Raw genomic sequence first — 25337 nt, forward strand, 5'->3', positions numbered from 1 at the left:
AGTTTCTATGATGTCCACCAGGTGCTGCTGTGATGAAACTCAGAACGAGGTCAAGAGGTCTGCAGGAATGAGTTCTAAAACCAGACATGACTCAGCGTCTTCTGTTGGACTACAGACACATGATGACTTCCTGTTGGACTACAGACACATGATGACTTCCTGTTGGACTACAGACACATGATGACTTCCTGTTGGACTACAGACACATGATGACTTCCTGTAGGACTACAGACACATGATGACTTCCTGTTGGACTACAGACACATGATGACTTCCTGTTGGACTATAGACACATGATGACTTCCTGTAGGACTACAGACACATGATGACTTCCTGTAGGACTACAGACACATGATGACTTCCTGTAGGACTATAGACACATGATGACTTCCTGTAGGACTACAGACACATGATGACTTCCTGTAGGACTATAGACACATGATGACTTCCTGTTGGACTATAGACACATGATGACTTCCTGTTGGACTACAGACACATGATGACTTCCTGTAGGACTATAGACACATGATGACTTCCTGTAGGACTACAGACACATGACTTCCTGTAGGACTACAGACACATGATGACTTCCTGTTGGACTACAGACACATGATGACTTCCTGTTGGACTATAGACACATGATGACTTCCTGTTGGACTACAGACACATGATGACTTCCTGTAGGACTACAGACACATGATGACTTCCTGTAGGACTACAGACACATGATGACATCCTGTTGGACTATAGACACATGATGACTTCCTGTTGGACTACAGACACATGATGACTTCCTGTTGGACTACAGACACATGACTTCCTGTTGGACTACAGACACATGATGACTTCCTGTTGGACTATAGACACATGATGACTTCCTGTTGGACTACAGACACATGATGACTTCCTGTAGGACTACAGACACATGATGACTTCCTGTTGGACTACAGACACATGATGACTTCCTGTTGGACTACAGACACATGATGACTTCCTGTTGGACTACAGACACATGATGACTTCCTGTTGGACTACAGACACATGATGACTTCCTCAGAGTAGAATCAGGTAGATCAGCCACAGCAGAACACACAGCATACCGAACCAGGTGTGCCAGTCCACACTGATGATGTCAAACACCTGAGCAAGCAGCCACTCATCATCATCATCATCTTCATCATCGTCAACCGGCTGGTTCAACCTGCCATCTGACGCCTCGGGGATGAACAGGAAGTGTTTCCCGTCCTCACAGGGAAGCGGCGCCTCTCCATCTTTACACCTGAAGCGACCATGATGACAGGAAGTCAAGACAGCACACAGATCCTCGGATCACATGACGAGCCCGATGACAACAGCTCTGACCCGGGACACAAACAGAACCCTGACTGGGTACCTGGCGGTCACATGAGGCTGCGAGACTCAACCTTTAATTCTCTGTGTTGTTACTGAGCAGACAAACCAAATGAAGAGGACAGGATCTACACACGCTTCCCTCAAGAACGTGTTGTTAGCAGCTCAGAGCGGCTTTGTTTTTATCATCATGATTATAATTGACCTTCATCAAATACACATTATTACTGAATGGAGCTTGAACGCTCTCTTCTACTGGTGATTTAACAGATTTATTTTTCTACTTTTTGTTTTTCTACTCTTTGATAACTATTAAAAGCTACGAGACTTAGAACCACAGACGGTCTCTAAGAAGACGACGTAGTCGTCTATAAGAAGAGGGCGTAGTCATTATGACGTCACTCGTTGGTTTGTGGATGTTTTGAAACCTCAAGTTCTGCATTTTGTCCATCACCATGTTGTTGTTTTTTGCAACTAGTGAACAGGAAGTGACCATAATAAGCATCAGAGGAACTGGAAGTTGTCTCCTGAGTGTGACTGATCTGTAGGCCAATCAGCTTGTTTTGCTAACATCAGCATTTGTTGCTAACAGCGTACAGATAAATGAAGACTCCTTTGGTTCCACATTAAGATGCAACAGCCTCTATGTTCTGTGCAGGCAGTGGATGCCGTGAACCATTACAGCCACAGTTAATAATTAATGAAGTAAAAGTCAACAACCAGTGAATCAGAATGACAATTATATCAAACTACAATAGAACATTAACACATGTTAAAATGTCACTTCAGCACGTTTAAATTAAAAACTGAAGGTCTAAACGAAGCTGATCATGTTTCAGACAATTTTATTATTTAACATTTTGAATCCGCCTCCTGACAGAAGTCGGATCAACCAATCAGCTAGTTGAGACGAAACTATGGGTGAAAACAACTTGTTTCCACTGGAAAACTAATTGTACTTGGAGCTAACATTAGTTCGTACTTGCTAGCTAACGTTAGTGCAGCTTCTCAGAAGCATGGCTATATACAGCTTAGCTGGAGCAAGTTGAAAGCTAGAAATCTATTTATTATCGTCGACATGATGCTCAAGTGTTGAGAAGTATTACTATGTGGATGAATATGGACCAATGTTTCAATAATGCTGTGTTCACACCAAACGCAAAAAGACATTTTACGCACGACGTGATTACATCCAAAGTCAATACAAAGGAATACAGAGGAAACAAATATAGTATCCGTCTGTGTTCAGCTAGAGCTCTCCAACACCTCATTAGTACAACGACCAGAGGAAACTATGTGTGTAAATACAGTACTGTATATGAGTATAAACCATTTGGTACAAACAATAACAACGCTGATGTATTTACGTCTAGATGACGTTATTTTGAGTGATCATGGAGCCGCTACAATGTTAGCTTAGCCTGGCACTGATCAAACCAAACTCCATTCACAAAACAAGCATTTTAATAGTTGTTTACTTGTGGTCTTGTGTAGAGAACTGACAAAACATACATTTTGCCTTTTTACAAATTGCCATCATTATAAAGTTATTTCGACATCATTTCTATCTGTTTACTGCAATTAAATCACAGCTAAATAAACACAAATTATCCTGTAACACAAAACGAAAATGTGCTTGCGTTTGGTGTGAACACAGTGTTACACCTGCATCAGCACGAGTCCTGGTTAATCCTTGGTCACTCAGTCTTTCCTCAAGGTGGGTTACAAACCACCGTGCAGAGGTGGAGTGGCTCAGGTTTACTTCACTAATGCAGTTGATGGGAAATTAATTATGTATTTCAGTAAAATGCAAAACAACAACAAAGCAGATGGGTAAGAACCCAAAGACAACGATGAAGCATGTGTTAATGCAGGTGTGAAGGGTGCCTCAAGGTGAGCTGTGTAATAATAATCTCATAAAGCTTGTGTGTTATTGTGGAGCTGGTTATAAGCTACCCACCAGGTGAGCCTGGGCTCTGGGTGTCCGGTCACCTCCACCTCTAGCGTCACCGGAGAGCCCTCCATGACGGTAGCTCTAGACAGGGGCCTGGTGAAGCAGGGAGGGCAGGGTTTAGAGGATTTTCCCTGGGAAAGAGATTCAGCCTGGGCCTGGGGAGGGGGAGGAGGAGGAGCAGGAAGGGGAAGCCCTTGGATCTGAGGAGTAAGCCTGATCTCCTCACAGATGGCCATGGGCTGACAAATATTTGGGTCTTGGTCTGGAGTTAGTAGATGCGGTGGAGAGGAAAGGGGGGTGACATGCGGATTAGCCTGCGGAGCCAAAGCCTGGTTCTGTGGTTCGGGTGAAGGAGGTGCAGCAGGCTTGATGGGGCTGCTGGGGGTCATGCCAGGGTCATGCACACACTGTTGGGTACAGCTGGAGGTCAAGGACTCATGGAATGAGTAGACTGTCTGGTGGCTCTGCTCGCTGCTGAATCTATTACTGCTGGATAAACTGGTGTTGCTGATGCTGTTTGGCTCTGGAAGAACGGGGGCATGGACCTCAGGTAGACCTCCACTACTCTGGGAGAAGGGGCTTTCTTGTTGGGACCTGAGATTAATGTTAGTCCGTGTCAAGGTGCAATGACTGTTTGGAGGGGAGGTCTGGCAGAAGACGGTTTGTTTGACAGTCGTGGCTGTGGTTAAGCTGCTGCTTTGGGGCGTGAAGACTGAGGAGGTCTCTTTGCTGGTTTGGGAGGAAGATACATCCTGATCAAGGCCACTCCTGGAATCCAGGTTTAACTGGGAGACAGTTCCATCCTGAGGGAGGGTTGGGGTTGTTGAGAGGCAAGGTACACAAGATTTGAGGAGCCCAAGGGTCCTGTCTTTGTGGAGAAAAGGGTCTGAGAGAGGCTGGGGGATCGGATCGATCTGTGGCAAGGTCTCACTCTGAAGTGAGGGGCAATGACTGTCTGAAGGGGAGGACTGGAAGAAAATGGTCTTCTGTGTAACTGTGCTGCTGTTGGTGAGAACTTCCCTTTGAGGTTTGGAGACTGTGGATGTTTCTTTGCTCGTTCTGGAAAAATCAATGTCCTGATGGAGGTCACTGTCAGAGTCACAGAAGTTTTGAGGAAAAGTGGTTCTGCATTTGAGGAACCCAGTGTCTTGTGAAGGGGTGTTGTCTTTGTGGAGATCACGGTCAGGACCATCAAAGGGCTGAGGACAACAGCTGGACCGGGGGAGTGTGGTGCTGTGATTGAGCTCTGCAACCTGGGCAATGGGATCAGCCTGTGGTGAGGTCTTCCCGTTGGATGCCACATGTTGGGTGATCTTACCCTGGTTACCTGGACTCATCTGAGGAGGATTGTACTGACTGTGGTGCTCCTTTAATAAGGGATCATTGTGTGAGGGGCTCCTCTTCTCAGGGACATTGTGGTCCTTGTTGGAACAACTGTCTGGAGGGTTGCTCTCCTGGACTGGGTGTGATCCAAAAGGGAAGCCGGGTTCAGGGACGCTGAGGGAGAGGTCATTACTCTGGGGGGCATTGGCTGTGCTGGTCTTTCCAGTCTCCAGGATGCTGCACAGAGTGCTGGTGAGCAGACTCTGAGCAGGAACAGTCAGCGGACTCTGGACAAACGTACTGAACCTGTAACACACACAACAGGAACTCGTACCAAGAAACTTGTCCTGTGACTGCTGTTGAATGTCTTCACTGTCCTTCTCCTGCCTCTCATCAAATGATAACATTAGAATATACTTTAGTAGTGCTGGGTATTGACTAGTAGTTTAACGGATCATCGTAATCCGTACCGATTCCCCCTGGTGATTCGTCTTAAAGTTTTACTGACAATCCTTATCCACCGATATTTAGTCAAATATGAGATCAGGACATTATGTATGTCTCTGATCTAATTTTAATTCTGTGTTCATATGAAGAAGAAAAAAACACTATAAAAAAGTAAAAGTTTTGATGGTTTACTGACTTCAGAGAGGCCAAAATGATTTTTGTATCCTTGTAGACCAGCTGCTGTAATCAAACAAAACAACATAATCGATCTGTGTCTGTCCATATGGTTCATCAACGATTGATAATTAATATCGGCGGCAAAAAAAACTGATCAGAGATTCATCAAAGTTGTATTTGCTCCCTTTTTTCTTTTGTGCTGATCCAAACCGTGATCTTTATGGTTACATCGGCCCAAAGGTGCCCAGAATCACAACAACATACAAATTAATCTTGTTCTTTTCTGGGATTTGTCCCGATACAGACCTGGTGCTGCTGTGCCGGCTGGTTGGAGGAGTTGGACAGCTCTCTGTCTGGCTGGACTCTCTGTGCTGTCGGAATGCTCCAGTAGAGGTACCAGTACTACTGTGCTCTGACTGGTGGCTGGAGTGGCTGATGTGGACGCTGTGGGAACTAAAACAGAAGCCCTCCTCAACGTCCGACTGGACCATGTTGGACTCTGGTGTCTCTGCCAGTGGAGGCAGGGAAATGTCGTCAGGTGACGCACAATCGTATTCATCATTGGAGAGAGAATCGTCCGACATCACTTCCTGTTGCTGGAGCTGCGCCTCAGACAGGTTCCCTGCAGATCCATCCTGGGTAAAAACATGTGCATATACTGCTCACTGTCACAGGAACAGGGAGGTATGTGCAGCTAGTTAGTTTGGGGACAAATAAGAGTTCAGACATATCTGAAGAGTCGGGTTACAATCGAAACGTACAGTCGTGGATCATCAGCGTAGACGTGAAAACTAAAGCAGGGATTTTGTGGCCTTGAAGTACACTCTTAGAAATAAGGGTACCAAACAGGTTATTATTTCTGAACTAGTTGCTTCTATGGAACCCTTTTCTTGAAAAAAGGGGTTTTCAAATGTTCTTTGTAAGACTACTTGTTCCATTAAAAACCTTTAATTCACCAAAACCATTTGGGAATAATTAGTTCTTCTAGGATTGTGGAGTGGTTAAAGGTCCTCCCAGTCACACACCCAAAAACTGTGATTGAGAATAATTAAGAACAATTAGAGTATAAACAATTATAAGGTAGAGTTCTGGGAACCAACAAATGTTCTTCTTTGAGTATAAGCCCCAAACCCCATATTGTGCAGCATGTAAACAGACAATAAAAGAGGATCTACATTGGACCCCTGAGGGACACCACATGTGTAATAAACTCCGTGAGGATTAACCTGAAGCAGTGACATGTTCGAGACCACTCGCTTCTCCTTCTTCTGAAACTCCCTCTGGATGTCAGAGAACATTGGGCCAATCACAGAGGGAGGGGGCGTGGCCTGAGGGTAAGTGGTGGCAGGCTGTGATTGGCTGTGTATGGTGTGGACCCGTCGGTTGGACTCCACTAGGTAGCAGGAGAGGCTGAAGGAGTCGGAGGCGCGGTAGGAGGAGGTGAGCTTCTCGCTGTGAGACTGTTGTCTGAAGGAAAGAGGACACCGTACACCTTTATTTATACAGATTCTGTTCTAAGAATAAAGAACACAAGAAGCAACACATTCACTATGTTCCACTTCGTTTTACATTTGAATTAAATCATGGTTCCCAGAGGATTAATATTACCTGTGGTGAATATTATTGTAGCACCACCAGCAGGAAACATCGACATCTACACGAGGAATTTGGTGCCAATGTTGCTGAATCACACTGATGCTGCTGTTCCGCCAGCACAGGCTTCATATTTCTGGTTTTGAGTAAAATATTTCTCACATGTGATTCATTGTGGTGGTTATTATTTACCGGCTATCTGCCTCCTGACTGCGGCTCTTCTGTAATGGAGGCTTCCTATTGGCTGCGCTCTGCCTCTTCACGGGAACCTCCTTCCCATCATGCTCGGTGGTCAGTTCGGGGGTGTGGCCTGTCTCCTTCAGCTCGTACTGGAAGCCCAGGACAGATTTAGATGAGCTGATTATAATTTAACATCTAATAATATTGTTAATAGCAGCCTGAAGACACCACTTAAAAGTCAGCTTTAGTTTTATTTAGTTATTCTAGTTTGTACTTTTTCAAACCATCATATGTTTAATAAATCATTTTTACCATGTCCGCCTCCTGTGAGCAGCGGTTGCCAGTCTGCTCCTTCTTCATCTTTCTGTTTTCCTTCATCTTCCTCTCTTTCTCTTCCCCTTCCTGTATCTCTTCTTCTTCGTTCTGCTGATTGAGACTCTCCAGCTTTGACATCAGTGTGTGAACCGTCAGTAATCAGCTGATCTTATAAAATGACAGTCAACAGAAAAGTCTCTAACATCAGAATGAGAACACCACCTTGAGTTTGTTCTCCAGCTCCATCAGTCCGTCACTCAGCTCTCTGATGGCCTCCATCATGTCGGCGTGTTTACTGATCGTCTTCTCCGTGTAGCGCCGCCCCTCCTCCACCCCTGGAACACAGACAGAACCCCTGAGCTATAATAATATATATTTATATGTATATTACACATATGAATGTGTTCATGTTTGTGCTTTAAACACACTTTGACCACGCCTCTTATTGTTGTTCTGCTGCGTCAGACGGATTTATGTATTTTACAATCTCTGACATCTTTAATTTGAGTGTTTCTAATCTTGTCTTTATTCTATTGTTATTTTTTATTGTTTCTATTCAAAATAATCATCCCTCATTTATGAGCTTTGCATGTTTGGTTTTATATCTTAGTATAAATAAACCAAGTAGTTATAAGAGTGCTATAATATTCTCTCTTCTTTTATCATCTGTGTGCTTGTAAAGAGTAAATGATTCATAACTTTATCATTCAAATCTCATATTAGATTTTTTACAGTGACTTTGTAAAATCTGACCAGGAACTCTGGAACAATTACAGTGGTATTTAAAAAAAAAAAAAGAATTTAAATTTAAATTAAATTTATTTTTAAAGCCTGTGCTCCTGTTGCTCACCGTGCAGCCGGACAGCCAGCTCACTGATCTGACTGATCCTCTCCTCCTGCTGAGGAACCGTCGGCCAGACGAACTTCTCAAACTGCCGGTAGAGAACCGAGACGGCTTCTGTGCTGCGACACTCGGAGGAAAACTTCCCGACGCGAGCGATTGTCGCGCTGGCGTCCGCACACCAGAACTGATACTGTTAAAGCAGAGCGACACGTCAGGCGGCCAGTCACAGTAACATCATCAGACATCAGTCCAGGTGCGAAGTAACCTTTGACCTTTAACATTCACCACATACCTCCTCCATGGCTTGCTGCAGTCGGCACGTCATCTCCAAAGTCTTCTGGTGTTCGTTAACACTTCGCTCAAACTCTCCCATCTGTCTCTGCAGCTCGTTGACGGCGTCCTCCGCTTCCCTGGCCACACCCCCGTCCTTGACCTCTGACCCCAGCCGGGCCGCCACTCCCTGCAGACGTTTCCTGAGCACCTGCAGGACGTCACAAATAAAGCAACAGTTCACGGCTGAGGAGGAAAGGTATCTTTGAGATGTGACAAACCCTGATGGACACATGTTTTTAGTTTCTTCTTCTACTGTGGACGAAACAGTCGTGACCTGCTGCCCCGCCCCTTTTCAGACCTCCATCCCAACAGAAAGACCACGAAATAAACCCAATGAAGGTTCTGGCTGTGTGCAGCCACAAAGGAGACGTTTGCTGTCCTCGTTAACAGGACACAGGGAGAAAGAGAGGGGGTATAACATGAAACACAACGCGCTGGTTGGTGCCATGCAGCCCACCACAGACCCTCAGACCGGACTCACCTGCAGCTTCTCCTCGTACAGGTCCACCTGCTGCAGCTGGTTCCTGGCAGCCTTGGTGTTCCTCGTCCTGTCGTTTCTCTTCAGGAAGTTGAACCTCAGGTTGCTGAATCGCTTCTTCAGCTCTTTGAAGGAGTCACGAAGCTGCGAAGTACGAACATCCGAGTGGTCAGCCGGGGGTTCCAACACATCAGACACACAGATTATTCATCAGTGTTTTGTTAAAAGCAATTCATATTTAAAACCTGTTCCTGAACCATTGGACCTGATTTATTATCTTTGATTGATTTATTGACACCTTCCCTTTCTGTATTCTTTATTAATAAATATATTAATCACCTGAATCAGGGATATGATTTAAGAATTAACATTCTCAACAACTATCGGATGAAGTGGACCTTTTGGAATTTGAACAATCTCAACAGCTTTTGGATGGATGGTGATGAAATATGTTTTTTTAATAACTTTAGTGAACCTCTAGCTCTCATCTAGCGCCATCATCAGGTCAACCTTACTCAATTGAATGAATGGTTAAATGAATGAACAGAGTTTGACCTCATGGTGGAGCTAGTTGAGAGCATTTCATGCTGCGGTGTCTGGAAACCACAGCTATTGAGATATTTCACAAAAAGCCAAAACCGTCAACTTGCTGCTGACGCTGGAGACACCGAATCACTAAAGTCAAAAGGATTCATCCTCTGGGGAACATGAGGAGCTGTTTCACATCAGATCTCGAAGACATCCACTGCTCTCTGGTCGGAGCTGCTCGAGCTCCGTCCATGTAACCAAGGAGACGGAGCTTTGATGACATTATTCTTAGAGCAGGAGGGTTTAAATCCAGAGGGGCATTTCTGCCTCGGTGTCAGATGGCTGATCTTTCAGCTGAGGACAGCTGAGAGAAACAGAGACAGAGAGAGAGAGAGACAGAGAGAGAGAGACACCGTGGACTGAGCAAAAGTAAGAAGCACTAAACTAAAGGTTACCCAGAACCACCAGGAGGTAATACTGTGAGTTTACCATGAAGAGAACCAGGAGGAACCTCAGAGATCTGAGACTATCATGAATAACCCACAAACAATTGTCCCAAAGTACCACGAAGTACCATTAAGGACCCCAGAACATCATGAAGTACCCCAAAATAGTATTACAAATTACTGTAACATACACCAGAGTACCATGAAATATCACAGTGGACTATGAAGTACACTGAACTACACCTAAGAACCAAAATAACTCATATGAACTACCAGCAAGCAACATAAAAGACCATGATTACCAAAAAGTACCATAGACTTCCACATAGTACCATGTAGTACCTATACAAGTATCCTTGAATACTATAAAGTGTAATGAATTTAGGGCAAATGGAGTCCTAAGGACCAATAAGTACCCCAAAAGAGATTACCGCAGAGTACAAGAAAGTACCGCAAAGTATCATGAACTATCCACAGTACCGCAAAGTATCTCAAAAGGCAAAAATAACAAAAGACGACCACAATGTACCAGGAAGTACCAGAGATTAACTCAGAAATACCAGGAAACACCAAGAGATAACCATGAAGTATCATAAACTACACCTAAGGACATCAAAGAGAGTACTAGGAAGTACCACAAAATATTTGACTGAGTACAATGAAGTAATCGAAAGGACCATAAAGACATTATCATAGAGTTCTGGGAAGTACTCAAAGTATCAATATCCTGCAGTATCGTATAGTACCACAGAAGGATGTTGGTTCAGATTCCTAACACAAAGCACACAATGGTACCACAACGCACACAATGGTACCACAAAGTACACAATGGTACCACAAAGCACACAATTGTACCACAAAGTACACAATGGTACCACAACGCACACAATGGTACCACAAAGCACACAATGGTACCACAAAGTACACAATGGTACCACAAAGCACACAATGGTACCACAAAGTACACAATGGTACCACAAAGCACACAATTGTACCACAAAGTACACAATGGTACCACAAAGCACACAATGGTACCACAAAGTACACAATGGTACCACAACGCACACAATGGTACCACAAAGCACACAATGGTACCACAAAGTACACAATTGTACCACAAAGTACACAATGGTACCACAAAGTACACAATGGTACCACAAAGCACACAATGGTACCACAAAGTACACAATGGTACCACAAAGCACACAATGGTACCACAAAGTACACAATGGTACCACAACGCACACAATGGTACCACAACGCACACAATGGTACCACAAAGCACACAATTGTACCACAAAGTACACAATTGTACCACAAAGTACACAATGGTAGCGCAAATCACCCAATGGTGGCACAAAGCACACAACGGTACCGCAAAGTACTGCAGCATACCTGGGACTACAAGGAAGATTACCATGAAGTATCACAAAATGACCTCAAGTAACTATAAAATGAAGTACCATGGAATACCCCTAACAGTACCCAAAGACCAGAGTTCAGCTGGCGGACTCTGTGATAAAGTGGTGTACCTCTTGGGATCCTTAATGAGAACCAAAGATACTCTGAATGTCTGTGGTGAGAATAAACGTCCATCTAGAGAACAGAAATAGAACCATGTTTAAAAAAGAAGATCCCGTTCAGGTGACTCAGCACTCAACCCTTACTCTGATCCAGTGTTCTTGGTTCCTGGTTGACTTAGTGGTGGCGTCCCATTACAGAACTTCCTGTGAAGTGACGGTGAAGACCTCACTACATAAATAAACATCTAAATTACGGGTAATCTAAAACAAACTCTGGTGAAGTCTAAAGCCGACGTGGCCTTTCTGGAAGTCCGTAGACATTAAGTGTCGAGACGACTTCTGGACATGACAGAGAGGTTTGGTGGACTCTTGACAGACCTCCAGAGGTACACACCTGGAAAGTGGTTCTGGATTTTAATTCTCTCTTTAGCTGCGTCTCCTTTCCACTAAAGGGCGTGGTCCAGGAAGGTACTGAACCTGGTTCTCCTTAGGCCATAGTGCAACAACAAACAAGATACCAGAGTAAATAAAGGTATAAGGTCTTCTTCTTCTCTGTCTCTCACTGGAGGAAGAATTGGGACATTTCTTGGCGTGTGATCGCCTCCAAAAGAAACGTGTATCTCATCATGTACTTCTACTTGAGGCTACTTCATGGTACTATTGGATAGTTTTAATGCAGACTTAGTGGTTTCCTGATGGATCACAAGATAAGAACAAAACGTGGACCTGCTCATCAAAACTGTGCTCCATAACGCCACTCAATGGTCGAACAGGAGAACCGCGTTCACAAGGTTCCTGTTCAGCTTTCAACACTTTGTGATCTCTAAGAAAAACAACAAATCATAAGAACCAGAAGCAGCTTCACGAGAGGAAACCTTCCTCACTATGTTTGACAGAATGAGTGAAAATAAAGGACTTGGTCCTAAACGGTATCAGTGATGTTAAAGTAAAGGTTCTCCACTCTGACAAAGGTCTTCTTTAACATGAACATTGATAATAATCAATTGTTCATCATCATTAATCCAAACTCTAAGAAGTCTGTCTGTGTGCAGAGAGTCTCTGATTTCTACCTCAGCTGCTGCTGGAGGGTTCAGGGAGCTGGTGACATGCAGCACCAGGTGCATGATGGGAAATACCCATAGGCTGACTCGGCCTGTATTTCTGATCTGCCCCCCTGCCCCCCAGACTCTCTCAGGCCTCCAACAGCTGCTGCTCTGCTGCTCAGTGACACAGCAGGCTGAGCCTTTTACCTTCTACTGGGTCACAGCTTCACCTGAAGAGGCTGCCGACATGTTCTGGGTTCATCATTCACCTCCATCTTTTTACTGGAGCCACACAATCCAAACACACCTCACGGGTGAAGTCACTGTGACTCTGGCACCAATACAATCTGTGACTAAATGGTATGCGGCCGGCCGGCTAAGTGAACAAAGAGGAAGCTCTGATAACAAAACACTCGTTATCAATCAGGTATTGATGATAAAGACTTTAATGCTGCTCAATAACTGCTTTTGTCTAAAATGTCACAAACTGAAAATGTTTGAACTCATATAAAAACTCATATTTCAGCATATTAATACCTGTTCATTGAGAAAACAAAGTTTAATGCAGCCCCTAGTGGACAATAGAGGAACTGCAGCTATTCTTCTTTTAATCAAATTGAATCTGTTATATGTATTTATTTCACTTTGATAAAACCTCTGAAGGAAAGTGGACCTTGAGGTCCAGTTTCTGAGAGAGACTTTATGGACTCGGATCTAAAAGTGTCCTGCTGACTTCAGTTATATTTAGACTCTGATAAACCGACAGGCAGCCGCAGACATTCGTCCTGACAGATTTAAACTTTCGGAATAAAATCAGCTGTGAAGGGAAATTAAAGTCGGAGGACCTAAAGTGTAAAGAAAACATTTATCTGGCAGCTTCCTGGAACGAACTGGGACTTCATTGATTATAATGAACTAAAATTAATGTGAGTGTTTCCTTTAATTCATTTTCATTTGTTTTCATTTATTTTAGTTACCGACCTGCAAAATAAAACATTTCATGAGTCAATAATAAAATGAGGATAAATCTAATTGATCTGAGTCTGACAGACAGCTGGCAGCAGCGTCCCCTGCTGGTCGTACTGAGGAATAACAACCAACCTAGACTAGCTCTAGGTAATTGATTGACTTCTCCCGTCCCCCGTCTATGGGGTCAGATCATACCCGTCTCCCTCACCTGGGTAATGTCATCGTTGAGGAGGCGGGTCAGCAGCTTGTCCTGACGACGAGTCTCTTCATTGAGAGACGAGACACAAAGAGAGTCCAGACAGACGAGACGAGTCTCCAGCTGCTCCACTCCAAAACACGTCCAACCCTGGAGGTACACAAAGTACTCAGATCCTGTACTACTAGTACAAGTACAGCAATGTACCACAAGGACTAGAAGTCCTGCATTCAAAATAGTAATTCATGGATTCATACAGAAGTATTCCCAGTAAAATATAGGTCACGTATCTACAGTAAAAGTACACAAATATTATCAGCCTCATGTAGTTAAAGTACACAAGTATTACTGTTAAAAGTACTGGTCTCAGATCTGCGACATGAAGACATATAGAAACTAAAGCTGAAGATAAATGCAGTAAAACCTTTGAGACGTAGAAGTATGAAGTAGCAGAAAGAGTAAATACTAAAGAAGCCCAAGGTGGTACTTTGTACAGTACTGCAGTAAAAGTACTCACACTGTGGGTGAGGGCGGAGCAGATGTCTGTCCTCAGTGTTGAAGCCGTTTCAAACAGATTCTGGATCTGTTTCTCTCGGAGTCTCTGATCGCCATCAATGGGTCCACTGGAACCGGTGGACCCAGTGGACCCAGTTACAGGTTCCGACTTGAGCAGCGCCTCCAGCTGGACTCAAAGAAAACAACACTCAACAGTAGTAGTGAATAATTGTACTGTGTGTTTACCAGTCAGAACTGGTGGAAAACAACAGTGCAAAACCGTAAAGTCTTAACCGGGTCATATTTTCTATTAACTTCTAGTTTATAAACTTCCCACAGTCCAAAGTGACTTCTTCATATTAATATCAACGTTCATGAGTATATAAATCACCTGTTTAACTTAAAATAGGTCTTAAAGGTGGATATAATTGAGGGCGTGGCCTCTTTGAGTGACAGGTGGGTGTGGTCAGTAAAAATGCTGCTGTGACTCATCTTCAGGATGAAGGTCCGACCTGAGGAGACCCATCAAGGTGTCTCATTGTTCAGCAGCAGCTTCATCCTGTTGTATATGATTTTATCGTGATGGAGGTTTAGACCTTGAAACCTCCGTCAGGTGTAAGGAGTGAAACACAACACCCACCTGTTTGTCTGTGAGGTGGAAGCTGCTGCTCAGCTCCAGGATCCACTCGCACTGATGGATCTTCTTCTTCACTCTCTCCTGGAGCTTCAGCAGCTCGGACAGATCCTCCTCCTTCACCCCCTTCGACTCCTCCACCTCAAGCCGGTCCTGGACGCCGCTCAGAGTCTCCCAGGTCTTCACCACGAACTCCACCTCGGTGTCTAGACGCTGGAGAGCGAGAGAGAGACAGAGAGTCTGATGCTGAAACAACCGGTTCACAGTTCAGTCGTCCGCCACACACCTTCTAGTAGCCCCTACAAGTAGTCCAAGGACCTAAAGGACCCAACAGTGACAGCGTTCTAAAGGACCCTGGATCCAAAGATACCCAAGGACCCAACAGTCCCGGCAGTCCAAAGATACCCAACATTCCCAACAGTGGCAGCAGTCGAAACTTTTGACTGCTGCCACTGTTGGGACTGTTGGACCATTTAGACTCTAAAAGGACCCAACAGTCCCAACAGTCTAAAGGACCCCACAGTCCCAATAGTGCCAGTGGTTTAAAGGACCCCACAGTCCCAATAGTGCCAGTGGTTTAAAGGACCCCACAGTCCCAATAGTGCCAGTGGTTTAAAGGACCCCACAGTCCCAATAGTGCCAGTGGTTTAAAGGACCCCACAGTCCCAATAGTGCCAGTGGTTTAAAGGACCCCACAGTCCCAATAGTGCCAGTGGTTTAAAGGACCCCACAGTCCCAATAGTGCCAGTGGTTTAAAGGACCCCACAGTCCCAATAGTCCCTACAGTAAAAACATTGCAATAGTCCAAAAGTCGTCGCAACAGTCCTCATGACGAAAAAGTCCTGATAATGTCCCAGCTGTTCAAAGACTTACGGTAAAATGTGGTCTGGCCTGGCTGAAGTGCTCCAGCAGCCGGGAGGTCTGCAGGGCTGAACCCAGATCTATCAGAGTGCAAGAGTCCAGCATCTCAGAGACACAGTTCAAGTCCTGCAGGGTCTGAAAACACAAAGAATTCTGGTACCTGGGTACAATGACTCTGCAGTATGAGATCCAGCAGTACCACCGTGGAGTTCCTACCTTGTGCAGTCTCTCCTGGTATTTCCTGCAGTACTGCAGCTGGACCTGGATCGGTTGCTGACTCCGCAGCACGTTCACTTCCTGTTTGATTCTGCCGAGTCGCTCCACCGTCTGCTGCACTACGGACATCAGCGACTGGAGGTTCAACTCCCCGGGTACCTGTCGCATACAAATGAACATCTCACTCATCAGAAACAGTTTTATCTGAACCCTGACGGCTGCTTACCGTAGAGACAGTCTGGACGTAGTGGTCTCCCAGTTCCTGACAGGTGGAGATCTTCTGGAGCGTTTCCTGCCAGCAGGTGTCCAATTGCTGCTTCTTCTTCCAGAAACTACCAGCTTCCTCTTCCTCTTCCTCCTCTTCCTCCAGTCTCTTCCTGTAGACTTCCCTGAGTTCTTCCATCTCCTTCTCCACCTGAAGAACAGCAACACCATCAGCTGATCACTGGACGGACTCCACAGGTCACCACAGAGCCAACGTCTGTGTCAAAGGTCAAAGGAAGACACTGTCCAACCCTTTGGTCCAGAACAAGATTATATAACTCTATACACACCAACTCTACTCCGAACTCATCTGTATGAAACTAAAATAAAGTATTTCTATCTGACCTTAAAGTAACATGTTTCTTTTGTCCCTGCCGGCTAGAAAGACTCGTATGCACCTGGATCCGCTGGACTGAGGCCAGCAGAGGAGACTCTGACCTGCTCGGCCGTCCGGAGGAAAGAGACGAAGGGTTGCAGCAGCTGCAGGTTTGAGTCGATCCTCTTGTTCAGGACCTGCAGCTCATTTGAGACCAGATTCACTCGACCGGAGAGTTCAGGACTCTGTGGACCGGTCGGGTCGGCAGAGGGAGGGCTGAGCCCAGTTCTGGTCGGTCCGCCACTCTTCAGCTTCTCTGTCAGGGCCTGCAGAGGGGACAGCTGTCTGCTGGTCCCTCTGGGAGGCTGGGACCGGGTCTGATCCAGGATCTGCTTCATGTTCTCTACATCCTGACCTGCAGACTAGAGACAAACAGACACTGAATCCTACGTGCAGAGTTTGCGAGCAAATGAATGTGTGTGTGTATGTGTGTGTGTATATGTGTGTGTGTATATGTGTGTGTGCGTGCGTGTATATGTATGTGTGTATATTTATATATGTGTGTGTTTGTATGTATATGTGTGTGTGCGTGTGTGTATGTGTGTGTGTGTATGTATGTGTGTGTGTATTTGTATGTGTGTGTATGTATGTATGTGTGCGTGTATGTATATGTGTGTGTGTGTGTGTGTGTTTGTGTATGTGCGTGTGTACCTCAGCTTGTGTACACAGCTGCAGGTGTGTGTTCAGAGTGTGTTCGGCCTCAGAAAGCTGTCGTCCTGCTTCAGAGCTGTTAGACAACAAACTGCTGACCTGCTGTTACACACACACACATACACACACACACACACACACACAAGCTTAGTTTCTGTGTGGACATTTTAAGATAGTCGACATCTGGAGTAAGAATCATTTATTAGTTATATTCTAGATTATTTTCTCAAATCCTCCGCCGGCCGTAGTTTGACCTCCAGGTCAACATGAAGTGAAGAGGGAGGAGTCACCTTGACCTCCAGCTGGTCACATGACGACAGCAGTTGGAGCCTCCGATTGGTCGGGAGCGTTTGGTGGGCGTGGCCTTCTCCTCCAGGAGTCTCCTTTCCCAGCATGCCCTGCTGCTCTGCCGCCTGCACGCTACACCACAGAAGAAGAAGACGTGACGATGCTGAACACTGAGACTGAGGTTTCCGGTCTTCATCATGAAGAGGATCACGTAGATCTGACCTGGATCCAGACTGCTGGTCTCTGGTCTCCTCTGATCCGGATTCATGCTTCCCATCCAATCCAGATCCAGGCTGCAGGTCTGATCCTGACTGGAGCTCAATGGTCTCCAAATTCATCCCTGATCTGGATGCAGGTTCCAGATCTGATCTCAAGCCTATCTTCACGTCTGGTTTCAACCCTGACTGGAGCTCAATGGTCTCCTCTGATCTGGATCCAAATTGCAAGTCTGATCTGGATCCAGCCTTCAGGTCTCTGGTCTCCTCTGATTTAGAATCAACCATCAGGTTTGATTTACATCCAGACTGCAGGTTTTTGGTGGCTTCTGGTTTAGATCCAGACTTTAACTCTAATCTAGACCCTGACTCAAACATTCTGGTTTCTAATCTAAATCCAGGCTGCAGATCTAATCTGGATCCAGATTGCACGTCTGATTTGGATTCAGGTTTTAGACATAATTTGGAGCCTGACTCAAAGTAACTGGTCTCCTTTGATCTGGATCCAGGCCTCGTATCTGATCTGGATCCAGGCCTCACATCTGGTCTGGATCCCTGTGTCTGGTCTGATTGACATCCAGGCTGAAGGTCTCTGGTCTCCTCTGATTTAGAATCTGACTTGAGGTCTGATCTGGATCCAGGCCTCACATCAGATCTGGATCCAGGTTGCAGGTCTGCGGTTTGTTGTGTTCTGGATTCTGCGTTCTCTGGTGATGTGGATCCAGATAGCAGGTCTTGGTCCAGGATCTTGCAGTCCTGTAGTGAGAACAAAGTATTGAGTAAAGTATTATATGATGTATTAATATATAAATACATCATATAGTACTACTATATTAGAGGTAGTTTCTGGATTGGAAAACTCACAAAAGAAGAAAAATATAACTTTTAGATCTCTAATCATTTGTTGCGGACACTAATTATTGATTATTGGTGATCAATATTAACGGACACAGATGCTCTGAAGTCAGTAAACATCACACAAACACACAATTTAAATGATGAGTAAATAAAATATATTAAATGGAAGTTAAACAGCCCATAATTCATCTCTAATATCTATTTTATATTCATGTGTAAACATCTGGATGTATTCTAGTTCGTCACCAACACTACATTTGACTAGATTACACCTGAACGCATCATGAGAACGTTTATCATTCACCTTCAGCCAGTACTCATGTTCACTGAGCAGAGCCTGAACGCATCATGAGAACGTTATCATTTACCTTCAGCCAGTACTCATGTTCACTGAGCAGAGCCTGAACGCATCATGAGAACGTTATCATTTACCTTCAGCCAGTACTCATGTTCACTGAGCAGAGCCTGAACGCATCATGAGAACGTTATCATTTACCTTCAGCCAGTACTCATGTTCACTGAGCGGAGCCTGAACGCATCATGAGAACGTTATCATTTACCTTCAGCCAGTCCTCATGTTCACTGAGCGGAGCCTGAACGCATCATGAGAACGTTATCATTTACCTTCAGCCAGTACTCATGTTCACTGAGCGGAGCCTGAACGCATCATGAGAACGTTATCATTTACCTTCAGCCAGTACTCATGTTCACTGAGCGGAGCCTGAACGCATCATGAGAACGTTATCATTTACCTTCAGCCAGTACTCATGTTCACTGAGCGGAGCCTGAACGCATCATGAGAACGTTATCATTTACCTTCAGCCAGTACTCATGTTCACTGAGCAGAGCCTGAACGCATCATAAGAACGTTATCATTTACCTTCAGCCAGTACTCATGTTCACTGAGCAGAGCCTGAACGCATCATAAGAACGTTATTAATCTACCTTTAGCCAGTACTCATGTTCACTGAGCAGAGCCTGAACGCATCATGAGAACATTATAATCTACCTTTAGCCAGTACTCATGTTCACTGAGTAGAGCCTGAACGCATCATAAGAACATTATAATCTACCTTTAGCCAGTACTCATGTTCACTGAGTAGAGCCTGAACGCATCATCATGTAAGTGAAGGGACCCTCCGTTCGTACCTCGGGGTCCTTCCTGCGGCCCATGATGCCGTTCTTTGCCTGTTGGAGCTGCAGACTGGCGGCCTGGTCCGCCGTCCTCCTGCGATCCTGCAGCGCCTCCACCAGCTCCTCCAGCCTCCGGGCTGCCCCCCCGCTGCACTGGGAACTCTGGGAAGAGGACTCAGCATCAAACTACTGCAGCGCAACAACATCCTGATAGAAAACGTTCTATGGGACTCGAGGTAACTGTTCCTTTAAAAGTGCTCTGATGCACCTGTAGCCCCGCCCACCGACAGTGATGTCATGGTGGACTGACCCGCCCCTGAGTACGCTCAGAGTTCAAAAGAAAAAGACAAATATAAGTCAAAAGTTTTATATCTTAATGTTTAATTTTTCTTAATACTTTTCATGTTCCTTTTACTTCATTTCTTTTAAACGATGCAGCGTGTCAACATGTTTTCAGGAGTTGTCCTGATCAAAGCATCCGATGGTGTTTCAGCTGTAAACATGGAGCCAGAGACAGTACTGTGAATACCTGACTGTCAGTGAAGTAGCCTCTGAACACATGCAGACTGCAGCTGTAAATCTATAAACATACAGCATGTGTCTCCTCCTCCTCCTCCTCCTCCTCCTGCAGTCCTCCTCCTCTCCTCTGGAGGTCCTCGGTCCTCTGCAGCCGTCTGAGTTTCTGCAGCAGAAAGCTGCTGCTGGTTAAAACCTGCAGAGATTTCCCCAGAAGATCTGGATTCAAAACACAAAGACACAACAATGAAGATTTCAGAGAGAACGGATTCCTGACTCATCAACACATTACCACCACAACAAACCAGTTTAAACCAGTTCATCTAAAGTTTAAACCAGTTCATCTAAAGTTTAAACCAGTTTATATAAAGTTTAAACCAGTTTATCTAAAGTTTTGCGATGGAACGCAGCATAAATATCACTGGTTACTAATGATAACTAATACTATCACTGGTTACTAATAACTAATACTATCACTGGTTACTAATGATAACTAATACTATCACTGGTTACTAATGATAACTAATACTATCACTGGTTACTAATGATAACTAATACTATCACTGGTTAATAATAACTAATACTATCACTGGTTACTAATAATAACTAATACTATCACTGGTTAATAATAACTAATACTATCACTGGTTACTAATAATAACTAATACTATCACTGGTTAATAATAACTAATACTATCACTGGTTACTAATAATAACTAATACTATCACTGGTTACTAATAATAACTAATACTATCACTGGTTACTAATAACTAATACTATCACTGGTTACTAATAATAACTAATACTATCACTGGTTAATAATAACTAATACTATCACTGGTTACTAATAATAACTAATACTATCACTGGTTACTAATAATAACTAATACTATCACTGGTTACTAATAACTAATACTATCACTGGTTACTAATAATAACTAATACTATCACTGGTTACTAATAATAACTAATACTATCACTGGTTACTAATAACTAATACTATCACTGGTTACTAATAATAACTAATACTATCACTGGTTACTAATAATAAATAATACTATCACTGGTTACTAATAACTAATACTATCACTGGTTACTAATAATAAATAATACTATCACTGGTTACTAATAACTAATACTATCACTGGTTACTAATAATAACTAATACTATCACTGGTTAATAATAACTAATACTATCACTGGTTACTAATAATAACTAATACTATCACTGGTTACTAATAATAACTAATACTATCACTGGTTACTAATAACTAATACTATCACTGGTTACTAATAACTAATACTATCACTGGTTACTAATAATAACTAATATTATCACTGGTTACTAATAAATAATACTATCATTGGTTACTAATAATAACTAATACTATCACTGGTTACTAATAACTAATACTATCACTGGTTACTAATAATAATTAATACTATCACTGGTTACTAATAATAACTAATACTATCACTGGTTACTAATTATAACTAATACTATCACTGGTTACTAATAACTAATACTATCACTGGTTACTAATGATAACTAATACTATCACTGGTTACTAATGATAACTAATACTATCACTGGTTACTAATTATAACTAATACTATCACTGGTTACTAATAACTAATACTATCACTGGTTACTAATGATAACTAATACTATCACTGGTTACTAATGATAACTAATACTATCACTGGTTACTAATAACTAATACTATCACTGGTTACTAATAATAACTAATACTATCACTGGTTACTAATAACTAATACTATCACTGGTTACTAATAATAATTAATACTATCACTGGTTACTAATAATAACTAATACTATCACTGGTTACTAATTATAACTAATACTATCACTGGTTACTAATAACTAATACTATCACTGGTTACTAATGATAACTAATACTATCACTGGTTACTAATGATAACTAATACTATCACTGGTTACTAATAACTAATACTATCACTGGTTACTAATAATAACTAATACTATCACTGGTTACTAATAATAACTAATACTATCACTGGTTACTAATAATAACTAATACTATCACTGGTTACTAATAATAACTAATACTATCACTGGTTACCTCTCCTCGTGGAGTCGTATGTGAGCTGCACCTCAGTCAGTCTGTCTGGTCTGGACTGTAGATCCTCCACCCGGTCCAGACTGACAGCAAACTGCAGACAGACAGGCAGACAGACAGACAGACAGGCAGACAGGCAGACAGACAGACAGGCAGACAGACAGACAGACAGACAGACAGGCAGACAGGCAGACAGACAGACAGGCAGACAGGCAGACAGGCAGACAGGCAGACAGGCAGACAGACAGGCAGACAGGCAGACAGACAGACAGACAAGAGGACTAAAGTCATTTTTATATGTTGGGATCGTTTGTATAGTTTTTTTAGATGTTAAGATAATTTTTTATTGTTTTTACATGTTAAGATAATTTTCTATTGCTTTTAGATGTCAGGATGGTTGTTATTGTTTTTAGAGGCTTAAACAAATGTCCTTCATGGAGACGAGTCGAGGGTGAATCACGTCCTCAGAGCACAGACTGTCTTTACGGTCTGGGGGTCAGGGGTCACGACAGGGAGTCTGCTATCAGCTCAGGGTCTGACAGGAGGCCGTTCGTGCTCTGCTTCATATCCAAACCACATATTAATATAAACGAGACCGATTGTCTTCCTGCCTTCAGCGTTCTCCTGCTCGCCAGAGGGTGAACCTCACACTTCAGAGTCGGAAAGACAAAGCGTCAGAACAATAAGGATCTTTATGTGAAGCAAATACGACTGGCTCCATTCTTTAAATGCCTGAGAGTTGGAGACACACTGTTCTTTGGGTCATTTAGTCTCCTGGAGTCTTTAGACCTTTAAAAGTTGTGAACAAAGTCATTTTCTAACATCGTCCATACTTCCTGAAGCTTCTCACCTCCGCAGCTCGCCGGTAAAAGTCTGCGGCCAGCGTCAGGACTTCCCGTCGTCTGTGCAGCAGGCCGAGGAGCAGCGACCACCCCTCAGTCAGAGAGGCCACCATGGCCCTGTGCACTTCCCCCTCTTCCTCCTGCTTCTTCGTCCTCTTGTGCTCCATCACCCCTTCATCCCTCCTTCTCCTCCTCCTCATCATCTGCTCAGTCTGCTGTTGTTTTTCCACCACAGCGAGAACTTCCCCCTCATGTTTCTGGAACAACAACAGACTGTAAAAGAATGTCCATGAAGCCTCAGTGAGACCGATGACCGGTGTACCAGGTGTACCAGGTGTACCAGGTGTGACCTGTGTGTCTGATGTGACCAAGGTGTCAGGAGTGTTCGGTGTGACCGTATTTGCTCTTCCACCTGTTTGTACCTTGAGCTTCTCCATGAGCAGCTGTTGTTCCTGGATCAGAGTCTGGTTTTCTTCCTGGTTCGATCCGATCTCACAGAGACCTGGATGAACCTGGACCAGCTGTAGATGGACCAGAGACCCACTCTGTACACACAAACAAACAAACAAACAAACAAACAAACGGTCAGTATTAAACTTTGTATGCCTCTACAAGAGGGAAGGAGGCAAACTATTATATAATATTAAAATCAACGGGTTGTATGAAGTCATTTTAGTCTGCTCTCCTGAAGCAACCAAAGGAACAAACTGGCTCCCGGTGAGGTAGTCTCCTCCCGGTAAAGTAGTCTCCTTACCGGTGAGGTAGTCTCCTTACCGGTGAGGTAGTCTCCTCCCAGTAAAGCTCTAGAGATGGACAGCTAGTTAGCTCATTGACCAGCTCTACAGATGGACAGCTAGTTAGCTCATTGACCAGCTTTAGAGATGGACAGCTAGTTAGCTCACTGACCAGCTCTAGAGATGGACAGCTAGCTAGTTAGCTCATTGACCAGCTCTAGAGATGGACAGCTAGTTAGCTCATTGACCAGCTTTAGAGATGGACAGCTAGTTAGCTCACTGACCAGCTTTAGAGATGGACAGCTAGTTAGCTCACTGACCAGCTCTAGAGATGGACAGCTAGTTAGCTCACGGACCAGCTCTAGAGATGGACAGCTAGTTAGCTCATTGACCAGCTTTAGAGATGGACAGCTAGTTAGCTCATTGACCAGCTCTACAGATGGACAGCTAGTTAGCTCATTGACCAGCTTTAGAGATGGACAGCTAGTTAGCTCACGGACCAGCTCTACAGATGGACAGCTAGTTAGCTCATTGACCAGCTTTAGAGATGGACAGCTAGTTAGCTCATTGACCAGCTCTACAGATGGACAGCTAGTTAGCTCATTGGCCAGCTTTAGAGATGGACAGCTAGTTAGCTCACTGACCAGCTTTAGAGATGGACAGCTAGTTAGCTCATTGACCAGCTTTAGAGATGGACAGCTAGTTAGCTCATTGACCAGCTCTACAGATGGACAGCTAGTTAGCTCACTGACCAGCTCTAGAGATGGACCGCTAGTTAGCTCATTGACCAGCTTTAGAGATGGACAGCTAGTTAGCTCATTGACCAGCTCTATAGATGGACAGCTAGTTAGCTCATTGACCAGCTTTAGAGATGGACAGCTAGTTAGCTCACTGACCAGCTTTAGAGATGGACAGCAGTGAACGGGATCGAGGGGTCTACGAGCTAATTCTTGTCTGGTTTGTGGTCTGATGAACAGAAGTGGGTTCATCTGGGTTGTGAAACGATGTGACGCCTGTGATGTCATCACGACGCCGGCTTTAAAAGGCAGGGTTCACCTGGACAGGTGTCTAGTTTATCTCAGGGCTCATAGACAGACAATTCACACCTACGGGCAGTTCAGAGCCTCCACTTAAGCTGAGCTGCATGTCTTTGGACTGTGGGAGGAACCCGGAGAACCTGGAGATGCCAAGGGGAGAATCTGCAGACTCCACGTCTCCCACCATCACCTTCATATCATGAACCTTCACTCAGACCAACCTGGAGGACAGAGACCACCAACAGGGATTGTCCGGCCTGGATGGCGATCGTGCTCAGAGTGGTGACGGAGCGAGGAGGCTTCATGTTCCCTTCTCCTCCAGCCGTCCTTCCCGTCTCATTCCGTCCTCCACTTGTATCCTCGGTGTCTCCGGTCGTCATGAACAAAGACTAAATCCAGGAACCTGTCAGAAGA

The 25337-nt window shown here is 44.2% G+C and overlaps 1 protein-coding gene across 1 annotated transcript; it reads right to left on the minus strand.

Moving 5' to 3' along the window:
• Positions 1-1014: 1014 nt before the first annotated feature.
• ccdc141 (coiled-coil domain containing 141) lies at positions 1015-25228 on the minus strand. Its single transcript, XM_034561709.1, has 27 exons — positions 25145-25228; positions 23575-23697; positions 23360-23409; positions 23161-23305; positions 22314-22404; positions 20321-20426; positions 19707-19851; positions 17707-18455; positions 17463-17616; positions 17197-17298; positions 16608-16907; positions 16132-16320; positions 15906-16064; positions 15702-15824; positions 14835-15041; positions 14217-14381; positions 13712-13849; positions 8998-9138; positions 8476-8664; positions 8190-8373; positions 7562-7674; positions 7337-7468; positions 7037-7173; positions 6478-6718; positions 5558-5886; positions 3311-4933; positions 1015-1279 (listed from the first exon to the last, which is right to left on the minus strand). Exons 1-27 carry the CDS (start codon positions 25226-25228, stop codon positions 1054-1056), a joined length of 6345 nt encoding a protein of 2114 aa, XP_034417600.1. The 3' UTR covers positions 1015-1053.
• Between the last annotated feature and the right edge of the window lie 109 nt (positions 25229-25337).

Source organism: Cyclopterus lumpus, chromosome 21 (assembly GCF_009769545.1).
Source record: "Cyclopterus lumpus isolate fCycLum1 chromosome 21, fCycLum1.pri, whole genome shotgun sequence".
Classification (NCBI taxonomy): Eukaryota; Metazoa; Chordata; class Actinopteri; order Perciformes; family Cyclopteridae; genus Cyclopterus; species Cyclopterus lumpus.

Excerpts from the sequence above, each read along its gene's own strand:
- ccdc141 (XM_034561709.1), bottom strand. The coding sequence starts at position 25,228 with ATGAAGCCTCCTCGCTCCGTCACCACTCTGAGCACGATCGCCATCCAG. Across the intron at positions 20,427-22,313 it reads ATACGACTCCACGAGGAGAG|ATCTTCTGGGGAAATCTCTG; the intron begins GTAACCAGTGAT and ends TTTTGAATCCAG. Across the intron at positions 19,852-20,320 it reads CAGAGGAGAGGAGGAGGACT|TTCCCAGTGCAGCGGGGGGG; the intron begins GCAGGAGGAGGA and ends CTCTTCCCAGAG.